General features: G+C 42.2%; 1 protein-coding gene across 5 annotated transcripts in view; it reads right to left on the bottom strand.

Annotated features, from left to right (window-relative positions):
- The window catches only part of RXFP1 (relaxin/insulin like family peptide receptor 1), a 105,810-nt gene that overhangs the window by 5,891 nt on the left and 74,441 nt on the right, over window positions 1–25,478 (bottom strand). For 2 of the 5 annotated variants that reach the window (XM_019534535.1, XM_019534532.1), the window contains 6 exons: window positions 23,118–23,189; window positions 17,012–17,083; window positions 9,650–9,721; window positions 8,285–8,514; window positions 2,338–2,748; window positions 1,243–1,461 (listed from right to left, as the gene is read on the bottom strand). In XM_019534535.1, coding sequence (XP_019390080.1) covers window positions 1,243–1,461; window positions 2,338–2,748; window positions 8,285–8,514; window positions 9,650–9,721; window positions 17,012–17,083; window positions 23,118–23,189 — 1,076 coding nt within the window. Of the gene's footprint in view, window positions 1–1,242; window positions 1,462–1,961; window positions 2,749–8,284; window positions 8,515–9,649; window positions 9,722–17,011; window positions 17,084–23,117; window positions 23,190–25,478 lie in introns of those variants that run through there. The other 3 variants (XM_019534533.1, XR_002101011.1, XM_019534536.1) reach the window with 3 other exon arrangements.

Genomic DNA, 25,478 nt, shown 5'->3' with positions numbered 1-25,478 from the left:
CATGAGTCTCTAGAAGTACTGTGTGGATGTCAGGACTTCCATTTGTCCCCTAAGCCTCCCCCCTTCAGGTTTTCTGAATTTTCCACCAACTCAGCAGTTCTAGCCATTAGCACCTTCAACATTGGGCTTAATACTGTAAGCCTTTTGGAAATTTGGCCAAGCAACTGTGTTTTTTTCACAGTGGCCCTGACAAATAGATAAATGTTATTCTTTTTTTAGAGATGAGTTCACTGAGAACTGAAGTGGGAAGGATTACCCAGCACTTAGAATTAGGATTTTCTCTCTTGGTTTCCTGACTCAGCTTTGTATTTATTCCTTCAGGCTGTGCTGTTTCTACTTGTCATAACATTTTATCTTAAAATTTCATCTCTCGAAATAGGATGAGATTTGGTACCTCTTAAAATGCATTTTCACCCTGAATAAGCAGTTCCTAGTGGTAATTGATACATTGCACATGGGAAATACTTTCAGGTCAAACTAGCTTCCAGACATTTGCCATTTACATTTACAGCTTTTTTAATGCCAAAGCTAGATGTAGGTAATTGAAGAATATACTTCTAGTGAGTTCCCTAGACTGAGTTTTCCTCAGACTTTATTGTGACTTATCTTGGAGCCTACGATTGCGGGGGCATCCTTTAATCTAAAGTGATTTTTGTGAAGTAGTATGTGATCCCTTTGTAAAGAACTTAAATCAAGTTCTACCCTGTACTGGTATAACAAATGGAAGAAAAAACTTCTAAAATTAAATGTTTAACTTTGTGTGCTCCTTCTTGTAAGTATTTAACATGTAGGGAAAACAGATCAAATATTGTTCTATGTAACAAGAACATTATGTTGATGCATTGGTGTCAGAATTTCAAAATGAGCACTGCAAGAGTGATGACATTAATATATTAATTCAAGAGAGGTATTTGTATTGTCTATGATTGGATTCAGACATCAGAACCAGTAGGAGCCATAGGATCAGAACTACCAGCTCGAACTAAACCCTTATTTCAAATACATTTTGTTCATTATACAAGGGGAGATTCCTTTTAAGCTTTTGTTATTCTGGTTGAGCAAAACAGACATGTAGAGAGAGGGTTTAACCTAAAGATATAGCTAGGAATTTTGGCACCCAGGGCAGGGATGCTCATGGAGAAAGGTGTGTATGTTTTACTTGTTTTATTTGATAGTTTTTAAGCAAGCCATTTGATTGTGTTTTTAGTTAGAAAGGAAGCAGAAAGAAAACAAAGAACATACCTGGTATTTCCACTTGAAGTAAAGAAAGCAACTTCAATATAAAAATGGGTATCCAGCACAGTGCATTAGTAAATACAATGAAGAAAAAGCGTTTTGCAAGGGTCATCTCTTTTTTAATATGATTCCGGATTTCAGTTGCTGTGATAGCTGTTTGGTGAACACTGTAGAACATACTTCCATAGGAAAACACAATGATGATAAAAGCTGCCAAGTTTACACCTATTTAAGAAGTTAAGGCATGTTAGTGATTTGATCGCAATGATATCTATATGACTTGTTAGCAAGTTGGGGAATTTATAGAGCAGGTAGTAAAGGAGAATCTATACCCAAATTACTATTACAAGGAGATCTCAGATGCATTCTGTACTGAAGATTCTGCCTATGTATCTAGGGCATTGAAATTAATGACCCCACTCAGAGAGGTAGTTGTGTTAGTCTGAAGTCAGGGTAGATAGATTGGAGCAGCCCCATGCTGGCAGCTGAGCCCCCTGGGCCCCCTGCCAGCTGGGGCTGCTCCATACTAGCTCAACGTGCTGTGGTCCTGGGTGCATGTTCAAACAGCACACCTGGGAGCAATAAACAGAAGAATAAGTGCCAGAGTTTATTGCTTTCAATTAATTGCATGTGTAGATGCGCCCCCCACCTTGGGTAAAGATGTTTTAAATGTTGGTCTCAGTATTGGTTTATTTTTCTGACAGTTAATCAGTTCAGGTACTTACATGGCTGTTCATCTCAATAGTATCAGGGCATCGTGCCAATCACTAATGATTTTAGGCTCATAACATCCTGCTGAGATCAATGCCTGCATTCTGCACAGGGATAACTGTACCTTCACTATTTAAAAATAAGCACCTTAAGGTCTTCATGAATTTTACAATGGGCTGAATTTAAAAGATGAACAATATACGGTGTAAAATTCAGTTTTGGGGTACAGATTTTAGTACTTTGGTGCATCAAATGTCATTTTCTATATAGATCTGAGCAGCCAGATATGGAATTGGACAGGCTACTGATGCTTTCATATTTGTTTGAAAACTGGGTTTGCTACATAATCTAATCCATGTAGATATGAAGGAAGAAATGTAATATACTTACCTAAGAAAATAACAACAGAATAGATCTGGCTTCCTGTACTTTCTGCCTGTTCTGAATGAAGTGGGAAACAGACGCCATTGGTGCCGTAGTAGTTTCTGAAAAATTCCTTATTGCTTAGTGGAATAAAAGCAACCACAAACCCAATAATCCAGATGAGAATCAAGATGGAGATTGCCCTGCACTTTCCTGGCTTCAAGCACCTAAAAGGGTAAACTATGCAGATGTATTTTTCCAAAGTCAGGTAAGTCAAAAGTAAAACTGAGACCTCTGTGGACAGAATAGCCAGTGATCCCACCAACTGGCATTGGGTACTATCCATCCACAATTGAGCATGCTTGTTGTATTCTCCACGAAATTTAAGATCAAAGGCTCCAATCACAAACAAATATATTCCCATCAGACAGTCAGCACCTGTAGAGGAAGAATTTAACAGTATAATTTACATGCACAAAAATGGAAAAAAGTCATATGTACATCTTAATCTTCCATTATACTATACTCACTCTGTATGTATGTGTTCATATACAATCAGTATTGCAAATGGAAGCCTATTGATGACTATAGCTAAGATTGTACAAGGAGTTTCAATCCTAATATCCTGGCTTTGGTGACTGCCTGAAATTTTCATTATTTGGACCAATATTTTATTTTCCATGCTTGTTTTCTAGCCAAAGGTTTTTTAGTCTTTTGGGTTTTTTTTAAGTTAAAGTAAAAACACTTTAGTTGTTTATGAGCTCAAGTGGAAAATATGTAATTGGCATACATCGTTCATTAAAACCCACTCTTTTCACCTTTATTTGAACAGTTGTAGTCACAAAATAACTAGATTATTTAAATTTGGTGTGGAAATCACAAAGTAGAAGTGTGTCTACTGGCATACAATAATTTCATTTTGACTTGAGCAAGATAATTGTATAAAAATCATGTGGAATGAGGCACAGTACAATTCACACAGAGGTTTTGGGTATAATTAAAAAATACCCCATGACAGATGTGTGCTCATCTACTTAGCTCAACAGTGAACTACATGGTATTGACAGGTTTCTTGTACATTCTTGAAAATTTGTAGAAGAGAACTGTGTAAGTGACCTAAAAGACATCTAATTTCTGTTGCATATCTTTTAGAACAGTGATGCTCAACGTTTTTCCTTGGAAGACCTGATGGGCAGTGCCAGGCTGGTGCCCAGTGCCCAAGGCAAGCACAGCAGTACCCTATCCAGCCATGCCAAGGGGTCTGATGGCCAGAAGCAAAGAAATTAATAAGCAATAAATATGTGCTTCTTGGAGGCATTTGGAATTTTTGTCTAATATAAAGCTTGTAAGTTTGTAACCCGCAAATGTAACTTGCCTGTCATAATTTTAACCAAAATGACCAAACTAGCTGTTTGTGGAACTGACTGAACCTCAAAGACAAAGCTATAGTTGTAAGATTAGCTGACCTAACGGTTTTTGCTCCGAGTTCAGCCTTGATGATAAAAACTGGATTCAACTGCCTGGCATACCCAGCACATTCCAGGAAAGCATGTATTAAGAAAGCAGAGAAATCTAAAGGGGTTGGATTTGGGTGGAGTAATGTTAATTTCAAACCTGAAGATGCTGCATTGTAATTTGCTTGTTGGATAAACCCAAGTTTGGGTAGTAACCTTTTATGATAATTTCTAACACCTTTTAATCCCATAGGGTAACAGCTATAGGGCAAGATTGTGAGTGGCTCTAAAGCCAACAGATTAGCATAAGACTAGGTACAAAAAGTGCATGCATCAAGTGACCAGCAGGGAAGAGGGAACAGATCGGTAATTGCTTTTCCAAGCCTTGACCCGAACTCCTGGTGTGAGTGAGGATTGGATCCTGATCAAGGGACCTTCCCCGGTAATACTTCTGACAGTGTCGATTGGGGATACCTAACTTTGCTGGAATCACTTGGTGCGCACCTGGCATTGAGGGACTATTGATAAGTTGCCAACCCATGTCTGGCTATTTATTGTTTTAAACAGCCCAGTGGCTGATACCTTCGCAGTGCCCAGTTGGCCTGGAACAGATTGATCTATCTATCTGTTACTATCTGTTGTTACTATTTATTATCTCTTTAATACTGCATTATTTGCTTATCATATTTATCTTTCTGTTAACTGTTGTGTGTGTGTAAGCTATAATAAATTTGCCTTTGCTTCACTCCCAACTCTGCCTCCTTGATCCCAAATCAAACAGCTCAGTGGCTGATACAGTTGTAGCACCCAGTCAGCCTAACACTAAATTGATACACTTACAGTGCCCAGCTGGCCTGTGACAAAGGGGCCTAGCCTAGCCTGGCCTGGCCCTGAATCTGCTGCTCAGGGGGCAGGGGGCCTGGCCCAATCCTGATTCTGCTACACAGGGGGAAGGGGAAAATGGGTGAAGAAATCTGGTATCAGGGAAGGGTGGCTGTATTAATGGGCTCTCTTCCCTCTGACAAATTTTCCTACTTGTGGGGAGCCCTGATGGCCACATGCAAATGGCTCTGCAGGCAGCATTTGGGCCATAGGTCAGAGCTTGAGCACCCCTGTTCTAGGGTATATATTCTAACCTCCCATGTTCAAAAATGAGTGTATAACAAGGCCCCTAAAAAAAATGCCATTGGCTAAAAATTCATGTGTTGACATTTTTTTTTTAAAAAGGCATGTTCTTTTGTTTTGCTGTGGACTTTTTGAGTGTTCAGGGTGCGTTTGATACACATTTTCAGGCTTTGCTTCACAGCCACAGGGACTTATAAATGAATTAACTTTGAAATAACATGCAAAATTCTCAAGCAATGTGTCTTTTTTCAGCAATAGGTGTTTTAAGGTTAGTGTTAAATATCATAAAATGGTGATGAAATTGTATGAGATGTTGACACTGCAGAGCAGGGAGAGAAAATTTCTCTGCTGTGAACCTCTCAAGCCATGTTTACACTCCCTTTTTGCATATCTGGAACTGCTGAGAAAGAAACCCTGCTTATTCACTACTAGCGTATTCAGGTGTGGGAACTGGGCAGAGTAGACAAGTCAGAGGGATCCTGAGTGCATGTTCACATGCTTAAGATCCCTCTTGTGTCTGGACCATCTGCTGTGTGCTATGCTTAAGAGTGGGAGTTTTGGGTATGGGTTTTCACCCACTGGTAGGCCCATGGCTCAACAGACAGGCAGTAGAGAAATAGGCATGAGATAAGGTACTTTGACGTGTGTGTCCAAACCAGCTATTCCAACAATTTGACAACTCAGACAGCTTCAAAAGTCCTGAACGATGGATGCTGCAATCCTATTTTACACAGTAGTAGCAATGACGTTCTAATGCTATTACTGTAATCTCATGAAATGCTGAATTTAAGATTAACCCCTTTGTATTTAAATCAAACACACATGCAGGGTGTTTGAAGTTATATTTATCCTATTACAAAATAGTTTGTCTTAAAAAAAAAAAAACAACCCACAATCACTGTGATGGCCAGAAGCAAAGAAATTAAAACGCAATAAATATGTGCTTCTTGGAGGCATTTGGAACTTTTGTTTAATATGAAGCTTGTATTTTTGTAACCCGCAAATGTAACTGTTTGTGGAACTGACTAGGCCTCAAAGACAAAGCTATAGCTGTGAAATTAGCTGACCTAATAGTTCTCTCTCTCTCAGAATTTAGCCTTGATAAAAACTGGATTTAACTGCCTAGCCTATCCAGTACATTTCAAGAAAGGACATCTCAAAAAAACAGAGAGAGTTCTGAAGGGGCTGGATTTAGGTGGGGTAATGTTAATTTCAAACCTGAAGATGCTGTGTTGCAATTTGCTTATTAGATAAACCCAAGCTTGGGCAGTAACTTATTATAATGATTTCTAACACCTTTTAACCCCATAGGATAACAACTATAAAGTAATATTATGAATGGCTATATAACTAAAAATTAGCATAATTAGAATATAAAAGAACACGCAAGTCAAAAAAAACTCTTGGGAAGGATGGAACAGAAAGGTCATTGCTGTCCCATTCCCCTGTGGATCTCTCTCAGTCCTAGTGAGAGTGAGGACCAGATCCTGACTGAGGGGCTTCCACCGGTTCTCCTTCGGGCAGCCCAGTTCAGAGATGTCTGACTTCGCTGATTCAACTTGATGTGCATCTTCTAACCAAGGGACTATTGATAAGTTACTAACCAAGTGGGAACTCTTTGTTAATTTCTTTATCTGTTTTATTATCACTGTCAGTTTTAATCTATATTGTTATGTTGTCTGTTTATTAGCTTAACCTTTTTATTTATTATATGTGCAAACTATATCTTTTGTAGTCATAAGTAAAATTCATTCTTTTTTGTAAGTGAAACTTGTCATTGCTTTCCTTTCCAACATCACCGCCTCGATCCTGAACCAAAAAGCCCAGTGGCTAATAAAGTTGCAGTGCTCAGTCAGTCTGCAACTAAATTGATATACTCACAGTGCCCAGCTGGTCTGTGACAAATCACACACCTGTTTATATAAATTATTAACAAAATAACTCCTGACATTCCATGAGAGGATGACTGAGAGCAAAGAGCAGGATTTGCTTAGGCAAACGAAATCTGCAGATGAAAGTAAATTGTTACAATTGTTTTGAACAAATCCTATTTGTACGCACAAGTACATAGGCAGAAAAGGTTCTGTGCGTGAATCTGATAAAAGATACCAGATTCACCCAAAGAACCTTGTCTGTCTGCCTATGTCCTTAGACCAACACGGCTACAACCTACACCCCTGCGACAAGTAGAGTTACATTCACATGCTTTAAATAAGTGGCTGTCAAGCTTTTTTGTACCAGTGACCTAGTTATAAGCATCAGTGGCTAATATCGACTCAGTGCCCCTCATTCCCAACCTGCTGCCCCCAGGCCCCAGCCCCCCAGTGTGTGGGGCAGGGAATGGGTATGAGGGCATGGGGGGTCCAAGCAGCCCCTTGCAGGCTGGAACTCTGCCAACCTGCAAGGGAAAAGCCATGGTTTCCTATGCTTTTCTCTTTTAAAGGAGAATCTGTTTTAAAGTTTGTTTGTGACCCTTTCATATATTCTTGCGATCCACTTTTGGGATATAGCCATGGGTTGAGAAACTCTGCAAATCTTGTGTGTGCTTCATCCTTTCCAGCTTTGGCCCTTTTTCTCTAGCTGAGACTCTCAACACTGATCCAGTCTCTCAGACCTCATTGCTTTGGTTTCAGTCCCTTGTGTTCCTGCACAGAGCAGATCTCAAAACACAGTGTGTCCTAGTCACCCTGCTGCATAGCCTCTAAACCACCCCCATAGCCACAACTCAGTCCTGTGGTCTGAGCGTAAGGTCCAAGGGAGAATACAACTAAATAAACTGGTCAGTTGCAACAAAGGCATAAACTCCACCTTGGGTTTCTTCACAGCTGCTGCACTCCTACCCTAAGGCAGACTTGTTCTCTTAACCTCCATGGTACCACATTGTTTTCTCACAGCCAGCTCTGTCCACAGCTCCTTTCCCCATAGTTTTGCAGGCATGGACTAGCTGCCTAAGGCCAAAGGCTGGACGGATATGGACCTAAGCCCTGTCCTCTTCTGGTCAACTGATCCAGCTCTGCTTATGGGGCCCAGGTACTACTGAGTCCCAAATCAGCAACCCCACATCTGCTTTCTGCAGTCTGGGTCCTGCATTGCAATGTAGCCAGGGTACTTCCACCTGTTGCCCCTAGCAGCCATGTTTTCTGCAAATTGCACTGGCTTTGCTCTACCCATGTTGCTCTGAACTCTTTCCAGTAAGAGGAGCCGGGGGGCCCTGTTATACATAGTCAGATGACAACCTGCTCTCTACAGTAAGTAGAATATCCCGTATTATAATTGGTGAAAACTGAAAAATTAATGCACTAAACCAACTGTGTTGGTGTTCACAATAGTAAAGAGTGTAGGTAATTTAAAACCAGGTTTTTAAAACGTCTACGTTTTACTCAAGGAATACTTACAGCACAGGGACATTATTGAGATGGCATGGAGCTTGTTCTCAGACCTGATATAAGGTCGCATGCAGATAACAAAGATATTTCCAAAGCAAGTGACAGCAGACACAACCCAGACAAACACCCTCTGTATAATGCTCGCTAAGAGATTTTCAAAGGATGAAATTCCATCGGTATTTGGTTTACAGCTGCGCACATGAGGGGCATATCCACAGTACTGGAATTTCTTAAAATATCTGGGTGAGGAAGAAAAGAGGATGAAAAGAGGTTGATTTGTTTGTGGATCTGTTTTTCACAAAAATACCTGATATAGTATCTATTTAGGGAAAAAAGCAAAACAAAGTAAAATATGTTATTATGGTTATGGAACCAGTGGTAAAAAGTTCGGGTTTTTTTACCATACACAAAAGAAACTTCAAGTCTTTGTATAAAATTTGTCAGAGTTAAGAATTAACTGAATAATGTTGTATGGTAGTCTGACACTAAAAAATGCCATATATGGAATTCCAGTAGCAACAATACCTTAAAAAAATTATTTTGACTACAAGCTATGCAATTAAAACAGATTGTAACAGTGTGAGCCAACAATCACTTGTCCCCCGTAAGCAAGGGGTTAACTGCCTTTGGCTCTAGTTCCCCTTTCCCTAGTTCATGCACTTAGGTGAAGGCCTATAAAACATTTGCTGGAGAATGAGAGGGAGGAGTTCATTCATAGGAAAGTAGGGATCTAGCATTTGAGTTGGGTATTTGCTCTCTGTTTGCTAAACATATGACTGTTGGTTTTTATTGCTATTGCTGATAAAGATCAGTACCTGTTTATCATCTGAAAGAGACTTAGTATGCTGAAATCATGATAGAAATCTATTAATAATTGTTTCCATCTTAATTATGCTAACAAACAAACTGATGCTCTCAGTTTACTTTAGATCAGTGATTCTCAACTGGGGCCACATGGTACCTTTGAGTGCCTTGAACTCTTTCAAGGACACCCACAGAGTGCCATGCAAATGCTAACACTGTTAGGTATGCAAACATGATTCACAAGACAAACCCAGAAATTTCAAACATGAATTCATAATGTTAAATCATTCTGACCCCTTGTGGTCTTTCTGAGTTTTTTTGTAACAGAAGAATTGCTCTATTATTTTTCTATAGTCAAAAAACAAGTGAAAACTGAAGGTTGGCATCTGAGTCTAAAATGGTTGAGAACTACGTATTTCTCTTTTTTTCTTAGTAATGCGCTCAACTTAATTGACTTCCTTAATTAGTTTTACTCATGTGCCAGTCCCCATACATTTTTCTTCTTAACTGTTCTGTACTTTGTCAAGTTTAAAACTTAAACACAGAGACAAACTGGAATAGTCTACTTACATGTGGGAGAGATTTCTAAGGGGCTTGAACATTCTTCTTTGGATATTTGTGATTTCAATGCCTTCCAAGCTGCTGTAAACAACATAGTCAAAATTAAAAAGGCAACATAAAGTCACTAGTAAAAAAATAATAAAGCTTATTGAAGGTGTAAACATATGCCTATGATTACATGAAACTTCTGATAATCCAGATTTGTATCTACCTTGTTCATACCTTTGAAACTTCTTCAAAAAGAAAAGTGGAAGTGAAATGAGATAAAACACAGTTAATTCTAATAGACTTAACTTTTTTAACATCATGAGGGAGCTTCTTAATGGTGTCATTACTCAGCACTATTTGTAATTATTTTATTGCCATTCCAAAGATCTGTTCTAATGACATTCTTCATTATTCCGAGGAAATATAATAACATGTTCCCAGAATGATATTTTCTAAGTGTAAGTGTATCCTTCATTCAAAAGGATGTGAAGTACTTCACTATCGTGGCAGAGTATAACCACAATTCCCCCATCATGGGGTGGCACATTGCTGACAAGAAGCATCCAGCACATTGACCAAGAATGGTGAAATGTTGGCTATTCTTGCAAACCTTCTGGGGCATTTCTTGTTTGTATGGGGATATCTGTATTGGTTACTGTTTTGATTGTCTTTCAACTGTTTTGCATCTAGCCAGGATGAATTGGTATCTTTACTTGTCCCTCATCTTTATGTAAGGTCTTGCACTTTACTTGCTCTGGGAACAGGATGACAAGCTGTCACTCCATTTAAACCCTGGCATGGAGCCATGGTCAGTCTCCAGTTGTATGTGAGGGTATAGCTAGCATTACCACATTATGTGCTTATATACACATCTGGAATTGTGTATTTTTCTTGGATCTTCTTTTCCTTTAGGAATAGATGAAGATTCTTTCAGTCAGAGTGGAGCTAAACTACTGAATGGATGGTAAGCTGTTGAATCTCAGCTGAACCTGAGTCAGAACCAAAAGCATCCTGACCTCAGTCATTGAGCTCCAGTACACTGATGCTCTAGTGTGTGCTCATTCAAAAGCAGATCTTTAGGCAATTGCCGACGTCTTCACCGAGGCATACAAGAAAATGGGACTAACACTTAACATTCAAAAGACTAAGGTCCTTGAACAACAAGCTCTTAATAAGCAGTCCCCAGCTCTAGTAATTCAGATTTACAATGAGACTGGAGAACACTGAGTATACCTTGGAAGCCATCTCTTACAGAAGGCTAACATCAATCCAATATTGCTTCAGATATGCAAATGCAGCCTTCAGATGCCTGAGGAAACAGGTGTTTGAAGATTGTGACATCATATTTGAAACCAAGTTCATGGTTTATCAGGTAGTCATGATCCCCACTTTACTGTAAGGAGCCGAGATGTGGACAGCATACAGTAGTCAACTTAAGTTGCTGGAGAAGTACCATCAACACTGCCTACAAAAGATCCTTCAAAGCCAGTGGGAAGACAGATGCACCATCATTGGCATCCTCTTGGAAAAAAACACCACGAGCATCAAGTTAATAATCATCGAACCTCAACTTAGCTGGACTGGCTACATCATTTCGATGTATGACTCCAGACTCCCAAAGCAAGTTTTATTCTCCCAGCTTAGCCAAGGCATATGCTTAAGAGGAAGGCAGAGAAAGCACTTCAAGGATATCCTCAAAGCCAACTTAAAAAAAAGGTAACAGCATGGCATCAATTCATGGGAGACTATTGTCCATAACTGCCCCAAGTGTAGGAAGAGTTTGCTGCAAGGATCTCAATATTTTGAAACCTCATGATGACAACTGGAGATGGAAAAGTGGGAGTGGCAGAAACAGCGCTTGGTGGACTGAATCAAGAAACCAGAGCCACCCACCCTGCATGGAAATGCATGCATAAGTTGTAATAGAACCTGTCAATCTTGGATTGGCTTTGTCAGTCATCTTTGGACCCACAGCTAAGGCAATCAAAGAAGACAATCATCCTCAACTGTCAGGCATTACCAATGATGATGGGATGAAGAGTCAGGAAACCCTCGATATAAAACATCGCAACAAATGATGTTTTGAGGCCATTGCTGAAGAGGGTGACAATTGGAATTTCATGTAAACCAAACCAAACACAAGGCCCCTATAATCTTCTTGCAAGAAACAAAGAACAAAAACCAAGTCTCTGGCAGTAGGCACTTGTCCCAATTATGTGGAGCTAGAGAGGATTTTGTCATAAGATGCTGCAGAGATAACTGATGATGGCAGTGGATCCAGGGATGATATTCATTGTGATGAGAGAGCTGGTAGAAAGCTGTGGCCTCTTTGCTATGCAAGAAACTGCCTAGACACTAGAGATCAGAGTACATCCTGGCATGGGAACTGGATAGCCAGCTTCATATTCCTGTTATCAGACAGTCTGTCAACTTTGTGCGTAACCTGGCATTTTATAAGAGACCTTAGAACTGGTAGGTATTTACAGTATTTACTCAAATCTAACACAAGGGTTCCCTCCGCAATCAGCATGGGGGGAAAAAAGCCTCCCCCCCCCATTTTAGATTTGCCTACAAAGTGGAGGGGGAAGCATGTGGCTCCTAGAGCTCTAACTCTGGCCCTGAGTCTGGGGTGGGGCCAGACTTACATCTACAACAGCCCTCTGCCCTTCCCACTTGTCCTCTGCAGCTTCTGCCCCCTGCTGCTCCCTTCCCTTCTCTTACTGTCAGGTGCAGTTCAGGTCAGGCTGGATTCCCTCCACAGGGCACATGGAAGCTCTGTCCCTTGCCCGGCCAATCAGCAGCACCAACACTGCTGTATGGCCCCTGTCTAGCCAGTCAGCAGTGCTGTCACTGCTGCTTGGCCAGCAGGGGCTGCACTTCCATGTGCTGTGTTCTTGGAGGGAACAGAGCCCAGGAAGCATCTGACAATAAAGGCAGGGGTGGGGGAGGAAGAGGTAGAGACTGGGGAGCAGGGAAAGGGCAAGAGGCTGTGGGGAGCTGGTACTGGGGGGGGGACTGGTAGTGGCAGGGACAGGAAGGCTGCAAAGGAAGGAAGGGGGGCAGAGGGCATGGGGGACCTGACTTCCCTCCACCCCCCCTGCAGCCACTGCTTTCCCTGCTATAGTAGTGAGAGGGGGACAAATTCAAGACAACCCTCTAATAATTAGTTTCTATATCTGGAAGATTATTATAAAATTATAGATTTTCCATATAGGCAGTCCTTGACTTCCAAAATTTCAAGTTACAATGTTTTGCACTTAAAACATTTATAAATTGATACCCTGTTTCAACTTTCTGATGTCAGTTTCAACTTTACAATGCTTGATCTGATGTGACGCCACCTCAGTGAACAAGTTTGCTGTGTCACCCATCTCCCTGGAGAACATCTGTCCAAGCTTCCTTGGATGCTTTCTTTAAGAAAGCAGACGAGACTCCAGCAAAACCTACAGCCAAGACTTATGAGAAGAGTCCAGCCAAGAACCCATCAAAAAGTCCAACCAAGAGCCCTTCAAAAAGTCCAGCAAGGTCACCTCGAAGTTCTTCCAAATCAATATGATTGCTATTTACAATATAAATACATTAATGTAGCTATATTACTCATCTATAATTGATTGAGTACAAAATTCTGGGGTATTTTTGGTGAAAATAGGGTATTGTGCCTCAGTTCAGGAACCAATCTCCCATTTATAACATTGTTTTTTCCTATGGGAAAATTGGTTCTGAGTTACAACATTTTGACTTAAGACGTTGTTTTCAGGAACCAGTTGTGTTGTAAGCCCGAAGACTGCCTGTATATAAAATCTAATCATTGCGGGGGTCATCTTGAATTCAGGGTCAACTTAGATTCCTGTAAATATGTATCTTTTGATTCATTGCTTTCAACTTTCTGTCATTACTTTTCATGATAGACACCTAGTATTTGTTTTTGTTTTTTCTGGATACATAGTAAGCACCACACTGAGGTAGAGAGCTATAAGTCTTTCTGAGTTTTAGGTCCACCTGCCTATGTGCTCGTTTTGGTGACTGCACTGGAGGGGAGTTATTCAGAATCATAGTCTTAGTATGCACATTTAACAGCATTTAATAGTTTGCTTTTTGCCAGATTGTCACTTTATTTTTCTTGGCTTCCTCTCAGCCTCTCATCAAGGACCACCATCTCTGCCACTGTCTGCCTTAAATGCCCCCCATTCCCGAACACTTGCTGGTCCACCTGGAAAGATCTGTTGTTTGGGCCTGGCTCAAAACAGCTTTGTCGCAGTCAGTGGGTATTTAACAGTTCATTTACAAAAAATGTTGGCTTACATCCTTTATCATTTTTGGCTTCTTCCCTACTTTTGCTACACCAGTTTAAAAAAGACCATTTTAATCACAGAAGTGTGCTTACTGAGGGTGAGTGCAGTGCAAAGTAGAAAGTAGAAACTTCAGCAGGACTGTTCTGTTGAATAACTTTACTGAAGCTCAGGAGCAGAGGGAGTTTCTCATGGCTGAGAAAACCTCTCTGTCCTTTATCTGGGAGCTATCAGAAATGAGCCTCTTCTTGATTATAGAGCTGGTCAAGGGGTGTCTTTCAATGAGCCAGGAGACTGTCAAAAAAGATAGAGTCACTCAGAGCAGGTCTACACTGTGGTGCTGGTGTTTCCAACCACCCAGCAACTCCTGCACCAATACTGTAGATCCAGAAAAACAAGAGAGAGGCCATTTGAGGGTGTCCCTTGGTGGCTGTTTGCATACGTACTAGAAGCTGGTGTCTTGAGAATGGCTGCAGAGAGATGTCCCAAAGGCTTTCCAGGCTTGGAGAGTATGTGTGTAAGAGCTGGTGAACCAGCAAGTGTTTGGGAATGATGCACTTGGGATGTCCTGCTGCCACAGGCAGCTTATGACATCATTAACAGAAAAACAGCCCTTCCAGAAAGAATGCTCAATCAAAATTCCTCCTCTTTTGGCACAGCACCACAGCCATAAGCAGCAGTAGCAACAGCTGCAGCCCCATAAATTCTAGAGGAGTTTTTATATTGGGAACAGGAAATTGCTACAAGGACACCGAATCACATTTTCTTCCAATGGAATATTGAATACAGTGGCTACATGGGAGGGTTGACAGCTTTCTAGCCCTCAAGATTTCCAAAAGATTTTAAAGAGAAAAATTCAGTGACAACAAATGGCAATAAGTTTTTTGGACTAAAAATTATGTGAACATTTTAATCATTTTGAACTCTTACATTGTTTGCACCACTTTAAACCTCCTGAAGTCCCTTCCAGTCCTATTTTTCTATGATTCTGTGTTGAGAAATATCCATTTTATTCATCCCCGTCTTTGACAGTTTGACTTAATCAGGTAGAGTGGTTTCAATGGTTGTCTTATCTCAGGATTCATTCTGCATGATGCACTCATTGTTCATTTCTGCTATTTCTGATATAGTCTTCTTACAGTGTTTGATTATTTGTTGCTATTTTGAGGGGGCAATGCTTTGTTCTTTCCTAGCCTTCTCATTCAGGTAGCTATTTTTTCCAGTCTGATGGTCTTGGTACTGAGAATACTTTTGTCACAGGCTGTTTATAGGAGTGAGTGGATGTGACAGGTGTGCCTCTTTGGGGTCCGTCCACTAGTGACCCTGCAACACCAGTTATGGTCCAGATGCCCACCTTATCTTCTGCCACGCCTTGTTGTAACTTGCTTAATTGGAGGATATTAATCAAGCGGGAGGCTGCTCATTTTCTGTCTCGATGCCTGGGGCACTATCTGTGGCTCCTTTCCTCCCCTTACACTGCAACCCAAGCCTCGCGGAAGTACCTGACGTTGTTCAGGTCTGTTCCACTCTTGCAACCTGCATCCCACCAACACTCGACTCGTCTCACAGCCTGTGCCTCACCGGTGCTCTGGCATGTCTCTTGTAACCTGCACCACACAGGTGTTCTGGCTTGTCTCTCGCAACTGTGCCCCTCTGGCACTCATCAATCGCTGCCCCCTCTCTGGGACTTCCCACACTGCCCTGGGGCTCAGGTGGCTGTAGCTGTACCTGGCCCCAAATCTCCTCTTCGGGGTCTCGAACCCCCTTCCAGGCTCAGGCGGCCTCAGCCTTACCTGCCCTCCAATTCTTCACTCCCCTTTTTGGGACTGGGGTCAGTGTACCCCCAAATTCTGCATCCTCTCTGGCACTGGGGTCCCCACACTACTGTGGAGCCCCTATGAGGCCTCCTCCAACCCCTAATAGCCTCACCCGGTCCTCCAGTTAAAACAACAAACACAAAAACACAAAGGCCCTGGGCTGTAAAATGTAAACCTAACCCGTCTGGCCAAACAGCACTCAATCCCTACCAGGAAATATTCCAACCCCAGCAGCGCCCCGGGGATGCTCATGCAGTCCCCTCTGTCTGCACTGGCCGAGCTCCTTCTTCCTTGGTCACCAGAGGGGAACTGCCCTCCTGGCCGGGGCTTATATGGGCCAGGCCCTGCCCATTGCTGTCAGCTGGCTCCCCAGCAGTTGTCCTGGCAACCAGCACCTGTTACTCTGGCTGCCCTGGCAACTGGCAGCTGGGCCTCCCCCCATCTTGCCACTAGGGGTCTCTCCCGAGCTGTTTTCTGCTGTCAGGCACAGGGCACCTGAGTGCTCTGCAACAGTGGAGAATCCACAGCTGTGGAATACACAAGTTCATTATGGATTCCTTATGTCCATGAAGAATACACCAGAGCCTTGTTTTGAAATGCCTCAAAGGAAAGACCTCAGGCACCTCAGGAGTAAAAGCTGAACAGTATTCAGCTTCTCTATAACTTTTTATGATTGAAGCAGAGGATTGCATAACAACTGACGTGTCTATCAGAATTACTGTATAGATGTTAAGTTTCTTTGAAATCTTGCAAGTTGCATAAAGAGGGATATGGGTGATTCTACACCCCACTGAATGGCCCAGTATTGTTTGGGGGGTTCCATCTCAGCCTATCTAACTTCACTAACATAGAACATAATTACACTTATTTTATTACAGTGGAATGGGCATTATCCTCTATTAACATTTTTATGCAGAATTCAGGAAAGGATGGCACCTTAGAGACAAACTGTTTCAGAGAAGCATAAGCTTTTGTAGGCAACCATCTATTTTGTCAGATGATATGTATGGATTCTGGATTAACTGGTGCCTTTTTGTTCTTCAAAGTTTCCTATTTAGAACCTGAAATTCTCAGGGAAAAAAATAAATCAGATATTGCCTTTTTTTTCCAGTTTTACATTCTTGAGAGGCACCAACAAATACAGTGGAAGGGTCATGTGGCACAAAATCTCTCACATACAGCTTACTACACATTCTGGAGAAACATCTTTCTGGATAAGAAGTATAAAAACATTAAAAATATTCATAACATATGAATCAAAAGGATCAGAAACTTACAGGGATTTGAGTTTTTTAAGGTAATCAAACTGGTCTGCTTGTATTTTCTGTATGGGATTATAGGACAAATTCCTGTAAAGACAAATGTAAGGACATATTAATTCCATGCATCTTCCTTAAAACTTGTCCTAATGAGAATCTTTATTTTTAAATCCTACCCTTTTGACTCAGAAAAATGGCAGTTACAATTGAAAAAACAGTCTGGCATCTTAGGCCCCTAATATACATTACATTTAAGACACAACTAACAGGTAAAGGTCAATTTAAGACATGATAATAGAGTTAACGAGCCACAAAAGTATTCCACATATTAATGTGTAATAACTTGGTGACTCATTTGTATCATACCTTAAACTGAACCCTAGAGCTGGCCCATGACCAATACCAACATTCAGCTGTGTTAGAATCTGTCATGGGGCAGCCTCAGGGCTGGGGATAGAGCTGTCCAGGCAGCCCAATCCCAGGGTCCCCATGCACTGGGACCTTTAAAAACCCTGTCCTGCCCAGCTAAGTGGCACATTGAGTTTTAACTTAGCCCTGGCTCATGGTGACCCCAAGATCAGGCTGAACTGGGGCTGAGATAAAATGCTGTGAGTCACACAGCTGGGCGGCACATGGGGACATGAGGATTTATCAGTTCTGGTGTGTGGGGACCCTGGAATTGGGCTGCAGCAGGCCAATTCTGGGATCTCTGTGAGTTGAGTTAAAACCCCAGCTGGGGTGTTGAAAATCAGCTCATTGTTGCCTGGGGCCTGACTGGGGCCAGTTTCAGATCCTGGTTTGGTACCTGGCCCCACCTAACAGTCAGCTGATTGTCAGCATTTGGGTTTTAACCTGCTGCTGAGGGGGGAGCTGAAATTGCACGTGGCAAGAGACACGGTTTTTGGGATTGTGTCTTAGATCCCATGGTGCCTTAAACCAAACATCAGTCAGAGGCGTTAGTAAGAGGAGAACAGTTGGTGGCTTCATGGACAAGGTGTTGGTACACAATTTTTAATTTTTTTTTTTTTAAATTTCATAACTATTTTGGTTGCAAAACTTTTTCCACTCCTTATATTCAAAATACCTCAAAGAATGGCATATATTTAAAAACAAGTGGCAGCTTCTTTTCCTAATCATTAAAATCAGTTTTTTCAGATGTATTGATCTGGCATGATAAACACAAAAGGGCAGTGAAATTAAAAAAAAGAAACAAGTGTCTGGTACAGCTACTTAGTGTAGGCAGTGTTTGCACATGTATCCATATGTGCTGAAGGGGACAGGTTTCCTTTTCCTTCCTCCACACTTGTGCATTTCACAGGTGCCAGTCACAAGGTAGTGGTACTATATGTACAAGAAGCCAAAGAAACTGGGTGTGGAAAGCCTTAGTCCTGCCTGCAGTCATTCTGAGAAAACCATCAAGAGTGCAGCAAAGTTGTGAGGCATTCAGAAAACAGCGGTCTTTCCTGGTTAAAAATATTTATATAGATATATGTTGCAAAAGAATGGAATGATAGTGACACACGCTCAAACTGGATTAAATCATTCATTACAGAAAAAGTTGAGTGTCAGTCCTCAGGGAGGTGGCAGAGGATGCACGAGTAAGGGTTTTCCCAGGGTTCCATTGTGGCAGAAAGCCACCTTGGTTTCTCCCCAAAATCTCTGCCCTGTGACTATGTGATTAGATGGGCCAGCAGAGGATTCACACCTCAGCCTGTCTCTTTAGGTAACCTGAGCTGGCTGCATTCCTGAGGGAGGGGGGAACCTGCTCCCTCTGCCTACCTGACTGGCATCAGCCACCTGGGTGCGGGGCTTCTACCCGGGAAGCTGGAATCTGCCCGGTAACAGGTGATGTATTACAAATTGGTTGGCTGACAGCCAACTGGGGCTGGCCTCCACTGGACCAGGTGAATGAGGTCACAGAGGCTATATAGGTTAGGGGGGGGGGAAGGAGGCTCTCTCTCTTCGGCCATGAGGTGAAGAAGCAGCAAAGCAGGGGAGACAGAGAAGCCTTACCATCTGGACCTAGCTCTCTCTCTCACCCCAAGACTCCAGAGGGGAAACGGGAGAACTCTGGAAGATGCTTGTGAGTAAGCTACTCAATCGAATTAGATATTTAGCGGGCAGTAACACAGATGCGTGATCAAAAGGCTACCTCAGCCACACTGTTTGCTCTTTAGGAGTTCTAAGATATTGCTCAACCCTGTACCCTAGTTTACCCTACCCCTTGTAATCAATAAAGTTCTCCTTTCTGACTGGTGTGGGAGACTTATTGAGGGGTAGGTCTAAATTATGCCTAAGAGACCCCTTAGGTCTGCGGACTAAGGGAGACTTTACTTTTTGCCCCCTTGACTTGGGGAAGTGCCCCAAGTGCCTGTACTGGGTTGAGTACCTGTAGGACATTAGGCCTGTGTTTTCCCGAGGACACAGGGCTGAGGCAGTCCATTCTCGGGGTGGTGACAGCATGTTACCCCCAGACTAGTGAGTGTGCTCCGGGAGAAGGGTCGGCCAAGCATAAGGCGCCCCTAGGGAGGCATTTGGAGCCTGGAAGGTGGTTGGGGCAGGGAGGTGGGCGGCTTAACACAGGAGCGCCCCCTACTGGCCTGCCACATCCATGATGCTGCAATCTTTTTTTTACCTGTATGAGCTAAGGTAATAAACTGGATCTAAGGTAAGACTGAACATATAGGCTAGGGACAGGCATTCAAAAAGCCTGATCCTGAATTGATTCAATCTTTGCAGGTTAGTCTGGGCTAAATCAGTTTTTAACCCAGACAGACAACCCATAAGTGCAGGAACATGCCTGCCATGGCTCAGGATAGAAGCTGGGTGGGCGGGCGGGGGGGTGCTAGAGCTATCCTCCCTTTGCTTCCACAGGGCAGAGCTGAGGAGGCATGGCCAGGCAGGACGCTCTGGTTATTCTCTCCCTTCCTGAGCTGCCCAGTAGGGAATGTTATAATCCTTAACTTGGTGTTCACCAACCCATTAAGAAAACAAAGTCTCTCTCCATTAATTAATGAAGTTCTTCTTAAACTGCTCTTCCAAGGAAGGACATTAAGCTACCTGTTGATTAGCTCCAAAAAGCCTGTCTGCCTCTGGCCTCTCCCACAGCACGGACCATAGCTAGTGTGTGGTCTGCTAGATAATGCTGACGTGTTTGCATAAAGCAGAGGGGAGGAGGGAATAATCCCTGCTTAGCAGGGAGAAGCCAAGCAGACCCTGCTGTTCCTGCAAGTCTGTGCCGAGCTCCAGCCAAGGAGCAGAGGGGAGGGGCCAGCCCTACAGTGGACCAGAGAGCCCTGCCCAACCCAAGGAGCATGCCAGGATGCTGGGGGGTGTCTGGTTTATCTTAAACTAGCAAGGGGTCTGGGACAGACATTGCATAAACCAGTCTGAGTCAAATCAGTTAAGTGTGATTATATATTCAAAATACCTCAAAGAATTGTATTCTGAAACATTCAACCAGGTTTATCTCAAACCAGTTTCAGCCATTTTCAAACTGGTTTATGTGCACTGAGCATCCGTTCTGTTACAGATTTAAACCGGTTACCGATAACTTAAACCAGTTTATGTGTAATGTCTGTCCCTAGCCATATAGACTCATCCTCTGGAGAGATACTTACATTCTGTGACTCTAATCCCTATCAGAGAGGGGCAAACATAACTAGGCTACTATGATGCCTAATTAGCTCCCCACACCTTGGAAACACAGAGTAGGTAGAAGTACACAAGTGGGCATACATTATGGCTGCAGACAGAAGTGCAACTCCCTGCTGTAACTGAGAAGACTTTGCAGGAAGCGCTTGGAGTTGCAACAATCCCAGGACCAAACAGAAGTTTACCATTGATTCCAGTGGGGAGGGGAATCTAGCTGATGCCTGAAGCCTGCAGCCAGTTTCCCCTAGCAATGACCTCTCCTCTCTCTCAGCTGGGTTCCTGTTTTAAGAATGGGAGGGGTGAAGGGAGCAGAGGAAGCTCATTCTAGGGGTTCCCCAGCTGGTGCTCCCCACGGGGAGTTCCAATACACCTCAGGGGGGCTCCAATGCACCCACCCAACCCTCCAGTAGGGGCTGAAAAACCCTCAGATCAAACTCCCTCTACTCCCTTTCTCCCCTCCCATTCTGAAAAAAGCTCAAGGCTGGCAGGTAGTGCAGACCCAGGTTACATAAGACACTTTGTTTTGAAAGGTCTTCATCTGACCCTTCATGCAATGAGGGTTTTCACTTAATCAGCCATTTTTGAAGCAGCTGTTCACTTGTGTTTGGTCATGGCTATAGACCACTTTTTGTGGCCAGAACAGGCAAAAATTGTCACTTCTGTTTGCACCCATGGCTTTTATTTAGCCTTAATCTATCCCTGTTTAACATCTTTTAAATTCTTCCATTTTGCATACAAACAGAAGTTGCATTTCTCCCAGGAGAAAGCATTTTGTCCCAGGATCCTACATAGTCCATTATTCCACTGGAAATACCTGTGAAGGATGAGAAATTAAATGTGCTAACCCTTTTTCCCTGGAACAATACTGTGTAGGACTGTAAGTTAATCATTCTTGTCAGTTAATTGGGAGTCAAGATAACTGGCCTTGAGGTAGGTGCCTTGAGCTAGGTGCATGTATGAGTGGATCCAGGAGTTTGTCAATTGGGGTGAGAGAGCAGTGACTAATGCTGCAGGGATGGCTACATCCCTGCTTCCAGCTTTCCCATCCTGCCGCACAGTAGGATGGGCAGAACACATCATAGGAGCAACAGCTAGGGTCTTTTTTAAAATTCCCAAATTAGGTAAGAATCTATCCCGCCCCACCTCACTCTCAGCACCTGTTCCCTTATCCTCCGTGCTCAGTGGCATATCCCCTCCCCTCTCCTTCCCACCATTGTTGCTATCTCCTCCTGCCTTAGGGGCAGAGGGAGCTCCAGGGCTGCTGATTCAGCTGGTCTGCATAGGAAGCTGGGATCAGCTGAGAATGGTGGCAGTGACAGTGTATGGGTTCCCCCTACCCCGGGCTGGCAGGGAACATCTGGGGGACCAGACAGGGAAAAGGAATACACCCACCAGTGCTGCCACTATCTGTGGCTGAACCCAACTCCTTACTAAGGAGTGGCTCTGAAGGTCCCCCACCTCTGGGGCAGCTAGATACAGTAGCAATAGTGGGTGGTGGGGAAGGGTTAGGAGGGGATGGAACATGTTGCTGGATGCTACAGAATTCATTCCTGATACAGGGACTTAAAAAGGTCCCTGGCTGCTGCTCCAATGCTGTGGACTGAAGGGAGTGGGGGCAAGAGGTCATCACACCACTGCATCTCTTCTGGATTCACCCTGCATGCATGAGGAGTTGAGAATACAGAGCAGCCAACACAATGACATGGAGCTATCTATAGTAACCAACAGGCAATGCTAAGGAACAATGATATGTTATGTATCCTGACCCTGTCTAGAGCTTAGACACCTGCTCTGCCAGTAACCTCTCCCTCTACTTGGGGTTCCTAGTCTAGAACCCAAGATATCCAGAAAGTTAGATGCCTGGGGAATTTTAATGCTGGAAACCTGAAGTTTAGACAACCCCATGGTTAAGCAGTAGCTGAACAGAAATTCTGAGGATTGCAATTTTGGATTTAGGTAGGATTTACAATCTTAAATCCTTTATGGATGTAGCCCTTTGGGTGTTTCATGAGGATGAAGGTGGACTTCTACATTTAAAGCAGAATAACACTGAAAACAGAATGCCAGTAGTCCAAACCACAGAAACTAATAGATGGTAGTAGAGAAGATATGCATTTATAACAGATTAAGTGCTTGAGAATATGTGTAATCCCAATATTCTTAGAGAAAAATCTTGCTTACCCTATGCAAAGCTTTAATTGAAATCAATAGGTACTATCTAGGTTAGGAATAATTTGAAATAACTAACTTTTTTAATATTCAAGGTAGTATGCATCCTTGCTGAAATTGTCTTGCATGTAATATTTCTAAAAAGCATTTTTCAGGCTAAATTTGGGGGTTTTACATTGAACTCAGATAGGAAGATGATGCTCTTGGATTTGCTTCCTGGATTGGATGACTGATGTCATCATTTTGAACGAATATTGTATAACTGCACACAGTATAATAAAGAGTTATTACAAAACATTACAGTTGTGAGAGCTCCTTCAGATCCTTAAATAGATATGGAGGAAGTGATTCAATCTTGTTGTTAGCCAGGTCTCTGTGGAAACAAGCCCAGATATAATATCATTAGTTGTTAGTAGATTTTTTTAATTATACAGAGAAGCATTTTAATATTAAGGGCTTTCACAATTTGACTCTTTTTGCCAAAGAAAATGATATGTTATTACATAGATTATCAGAAAGGATGACACTAAAATGTAAGATGAAAGAACTTAAAGCCCACTGTGTCTCAGTATTTGAGACATACAATTACATACAAGGCTTCTCAAGGTTTTTTCTTTTCCTTTTAATTTATCTTCTCATTTTATATTGCTTTTCTTTCTCTTTTCAATTTTACACTTCTTTCCTAATCAGATTAGTAATGATGTTGGAGAGACATATTAAAGGACATTTCGTGCTTAACCTGACCAAATAAGTTAATATACAAAAAGGGTAATGGATTATAAAAAACCACATTAATTATATTTCTGTTACATGTTTAGTCTGTTTTGATTTTATTTCTCCATTTCCAGTGCTTCATTGGGTTGGATTAAAACTCCTATCCTATTTCATAGATTTCATAGACATTAGGGCTGGCAGGGACCTCAGAAGATCTTTGAGTCCAGCCCTCTGCCCCAGAGGCAGGAAGTCAGCAGGGCTTATAGGCTCCCAGCAAGATAAACATCCAAATGTCTCTTGAAGGCATTCAAAGTAGATGTTGAAACACCTCCAGCGGCAGTCTATTCCATACCTTGGGGGCTCAGACAGTAAAGAAGTTCCTTCCTTATGGCCAACCTGATATGGTCATGGAGGAGTTTGTGACCGTTTGATGTTGTCATCCCTTGGGGCGCTCTGGTGAACTTATAAGTGAGGCAGGGTTTTAAAAACTGTAACTGTGGATGTATTAGATAGCAAACAACAACTACCCCCCAAAAAAACCCCAAACCCCAGTAATAGATGTAGTATTTATTAATTATGCAGGTTTTCTACTAAAATATGAAGAATCACCCTACCTTTAGCTATGGAAAAATATGCCATAATTTTAAAAATATAGGAAAAGTACCAGCACCTTCTTCAAACGATGAAATTAACCAGTCAACCACAGAGAGATAAATAGATATTTTTGCACCCTGTATGGGAAGAACTGGAGAACAGCGTTGGGTGGGAGAAAGAGGGGGAGAAGCAGCTCAGCACTTATCTATTATCTTACACTGGGGCTTTTGCAATTGCTGTGTTGGGGTGGGCCCATGGGATGAACTTCCTGAACATAGGCTGCTGTGGTGGCACAGGTTCCCCATTCTGGCAAGCTTTCTAAATTGGCACCCAGGGCTTTGGCATCTGCACTTTGTTATGCTGTTGATCAGCAGTATCAAATAAAACACCTGATTTCAATGGAGATGTATTCGCTTTCATTGGCGGAGAATCTTTCCCTGATTTTTATCCATCCACCAAAAAATCATCATCTGTGAGTGTGACTGTGCTATAGGCAAACTCTTTCTTGATTAAGAAGCATCAAGAACGGATGCTGCTAGATATATTAAAAGTTCTCTCACTATAATCTTCTCATTAACATTAATCTAATCAAATATTAAATAATGTGTAGTAGTCAGCCAGATTGTTTTCAGCAAGTGAGAAGTCCAAGTCTGTGATAACCTTGAGAGCATATTTAAAAACCATTTCTTATATGGAGCTACTACTTCTTTCTAGTGAACCCATCTATTACATGTTTTCATACAGGGAACTCAATGGTTTTGTACATGAAGAAACACCCTTCATGGATTCTGCTGTATTATGTATTTTAATTATTCCATTCACCGTATTTACTCAAATATAAGACAACCCAGAATATATGACCCCTCAATAGGCAGATTCTATATATGGAAAATTCCTGAATTTGTTATAGGTAAACAATCTAAATATTGGAGGTTTGCCTTAAATTTGTCTCCTCTGAGATTGCTCCAGCAGGGAAAATAAACCTGGGGATTTGAGTAGCCCCCCTTTGCCATCTGCCCCTTCCCAACTTCCCCCTGCAGATTCTTCTTTACTGTCAGAACCTGCTCTCTCTTGACCACATGGAAATAAGGGCAAATTTGAAAACACTGACCTTAAAATAAACACAAACATAGTTCATTCAGAATTGATGCATTTATCTTTTTAGAAAGTGCTTCAAGTTTTAGAACAGGTACTCCATAAACACACTTTTTAAAGTAGTACTTTTCTACATATTTATATGTAGTAAAACTATGCATGATATTGGTCCAAAGCCAAAAGGCTCATATAGTTCACTGGGCTGGGCTCTCATCAATGTCAACAGCATTTCAAACCACGGTGACCCCACAGCTCAGCA

The sequence above is a fragment of the Crocodylus porosus genome, unplaced genomic scaffold, assembly GCF_001723895.1.
Source record: "Crocodylus porosus isolate Cpor-Errol unplaced genomic scaffold, CroPor_comp1, whole genome shotgun sequence".
Classification (NCBI taxonomy): Eukaryota; Metazoa; Chordata; order Crocodylia; family Crocodylidae; genus Crocodylus; species Crocodylus porosus.
Note: the sequence above shows the minus strand (reverse complement) of the source record. Positions and strands in the feature narration are given on the sequence as shown.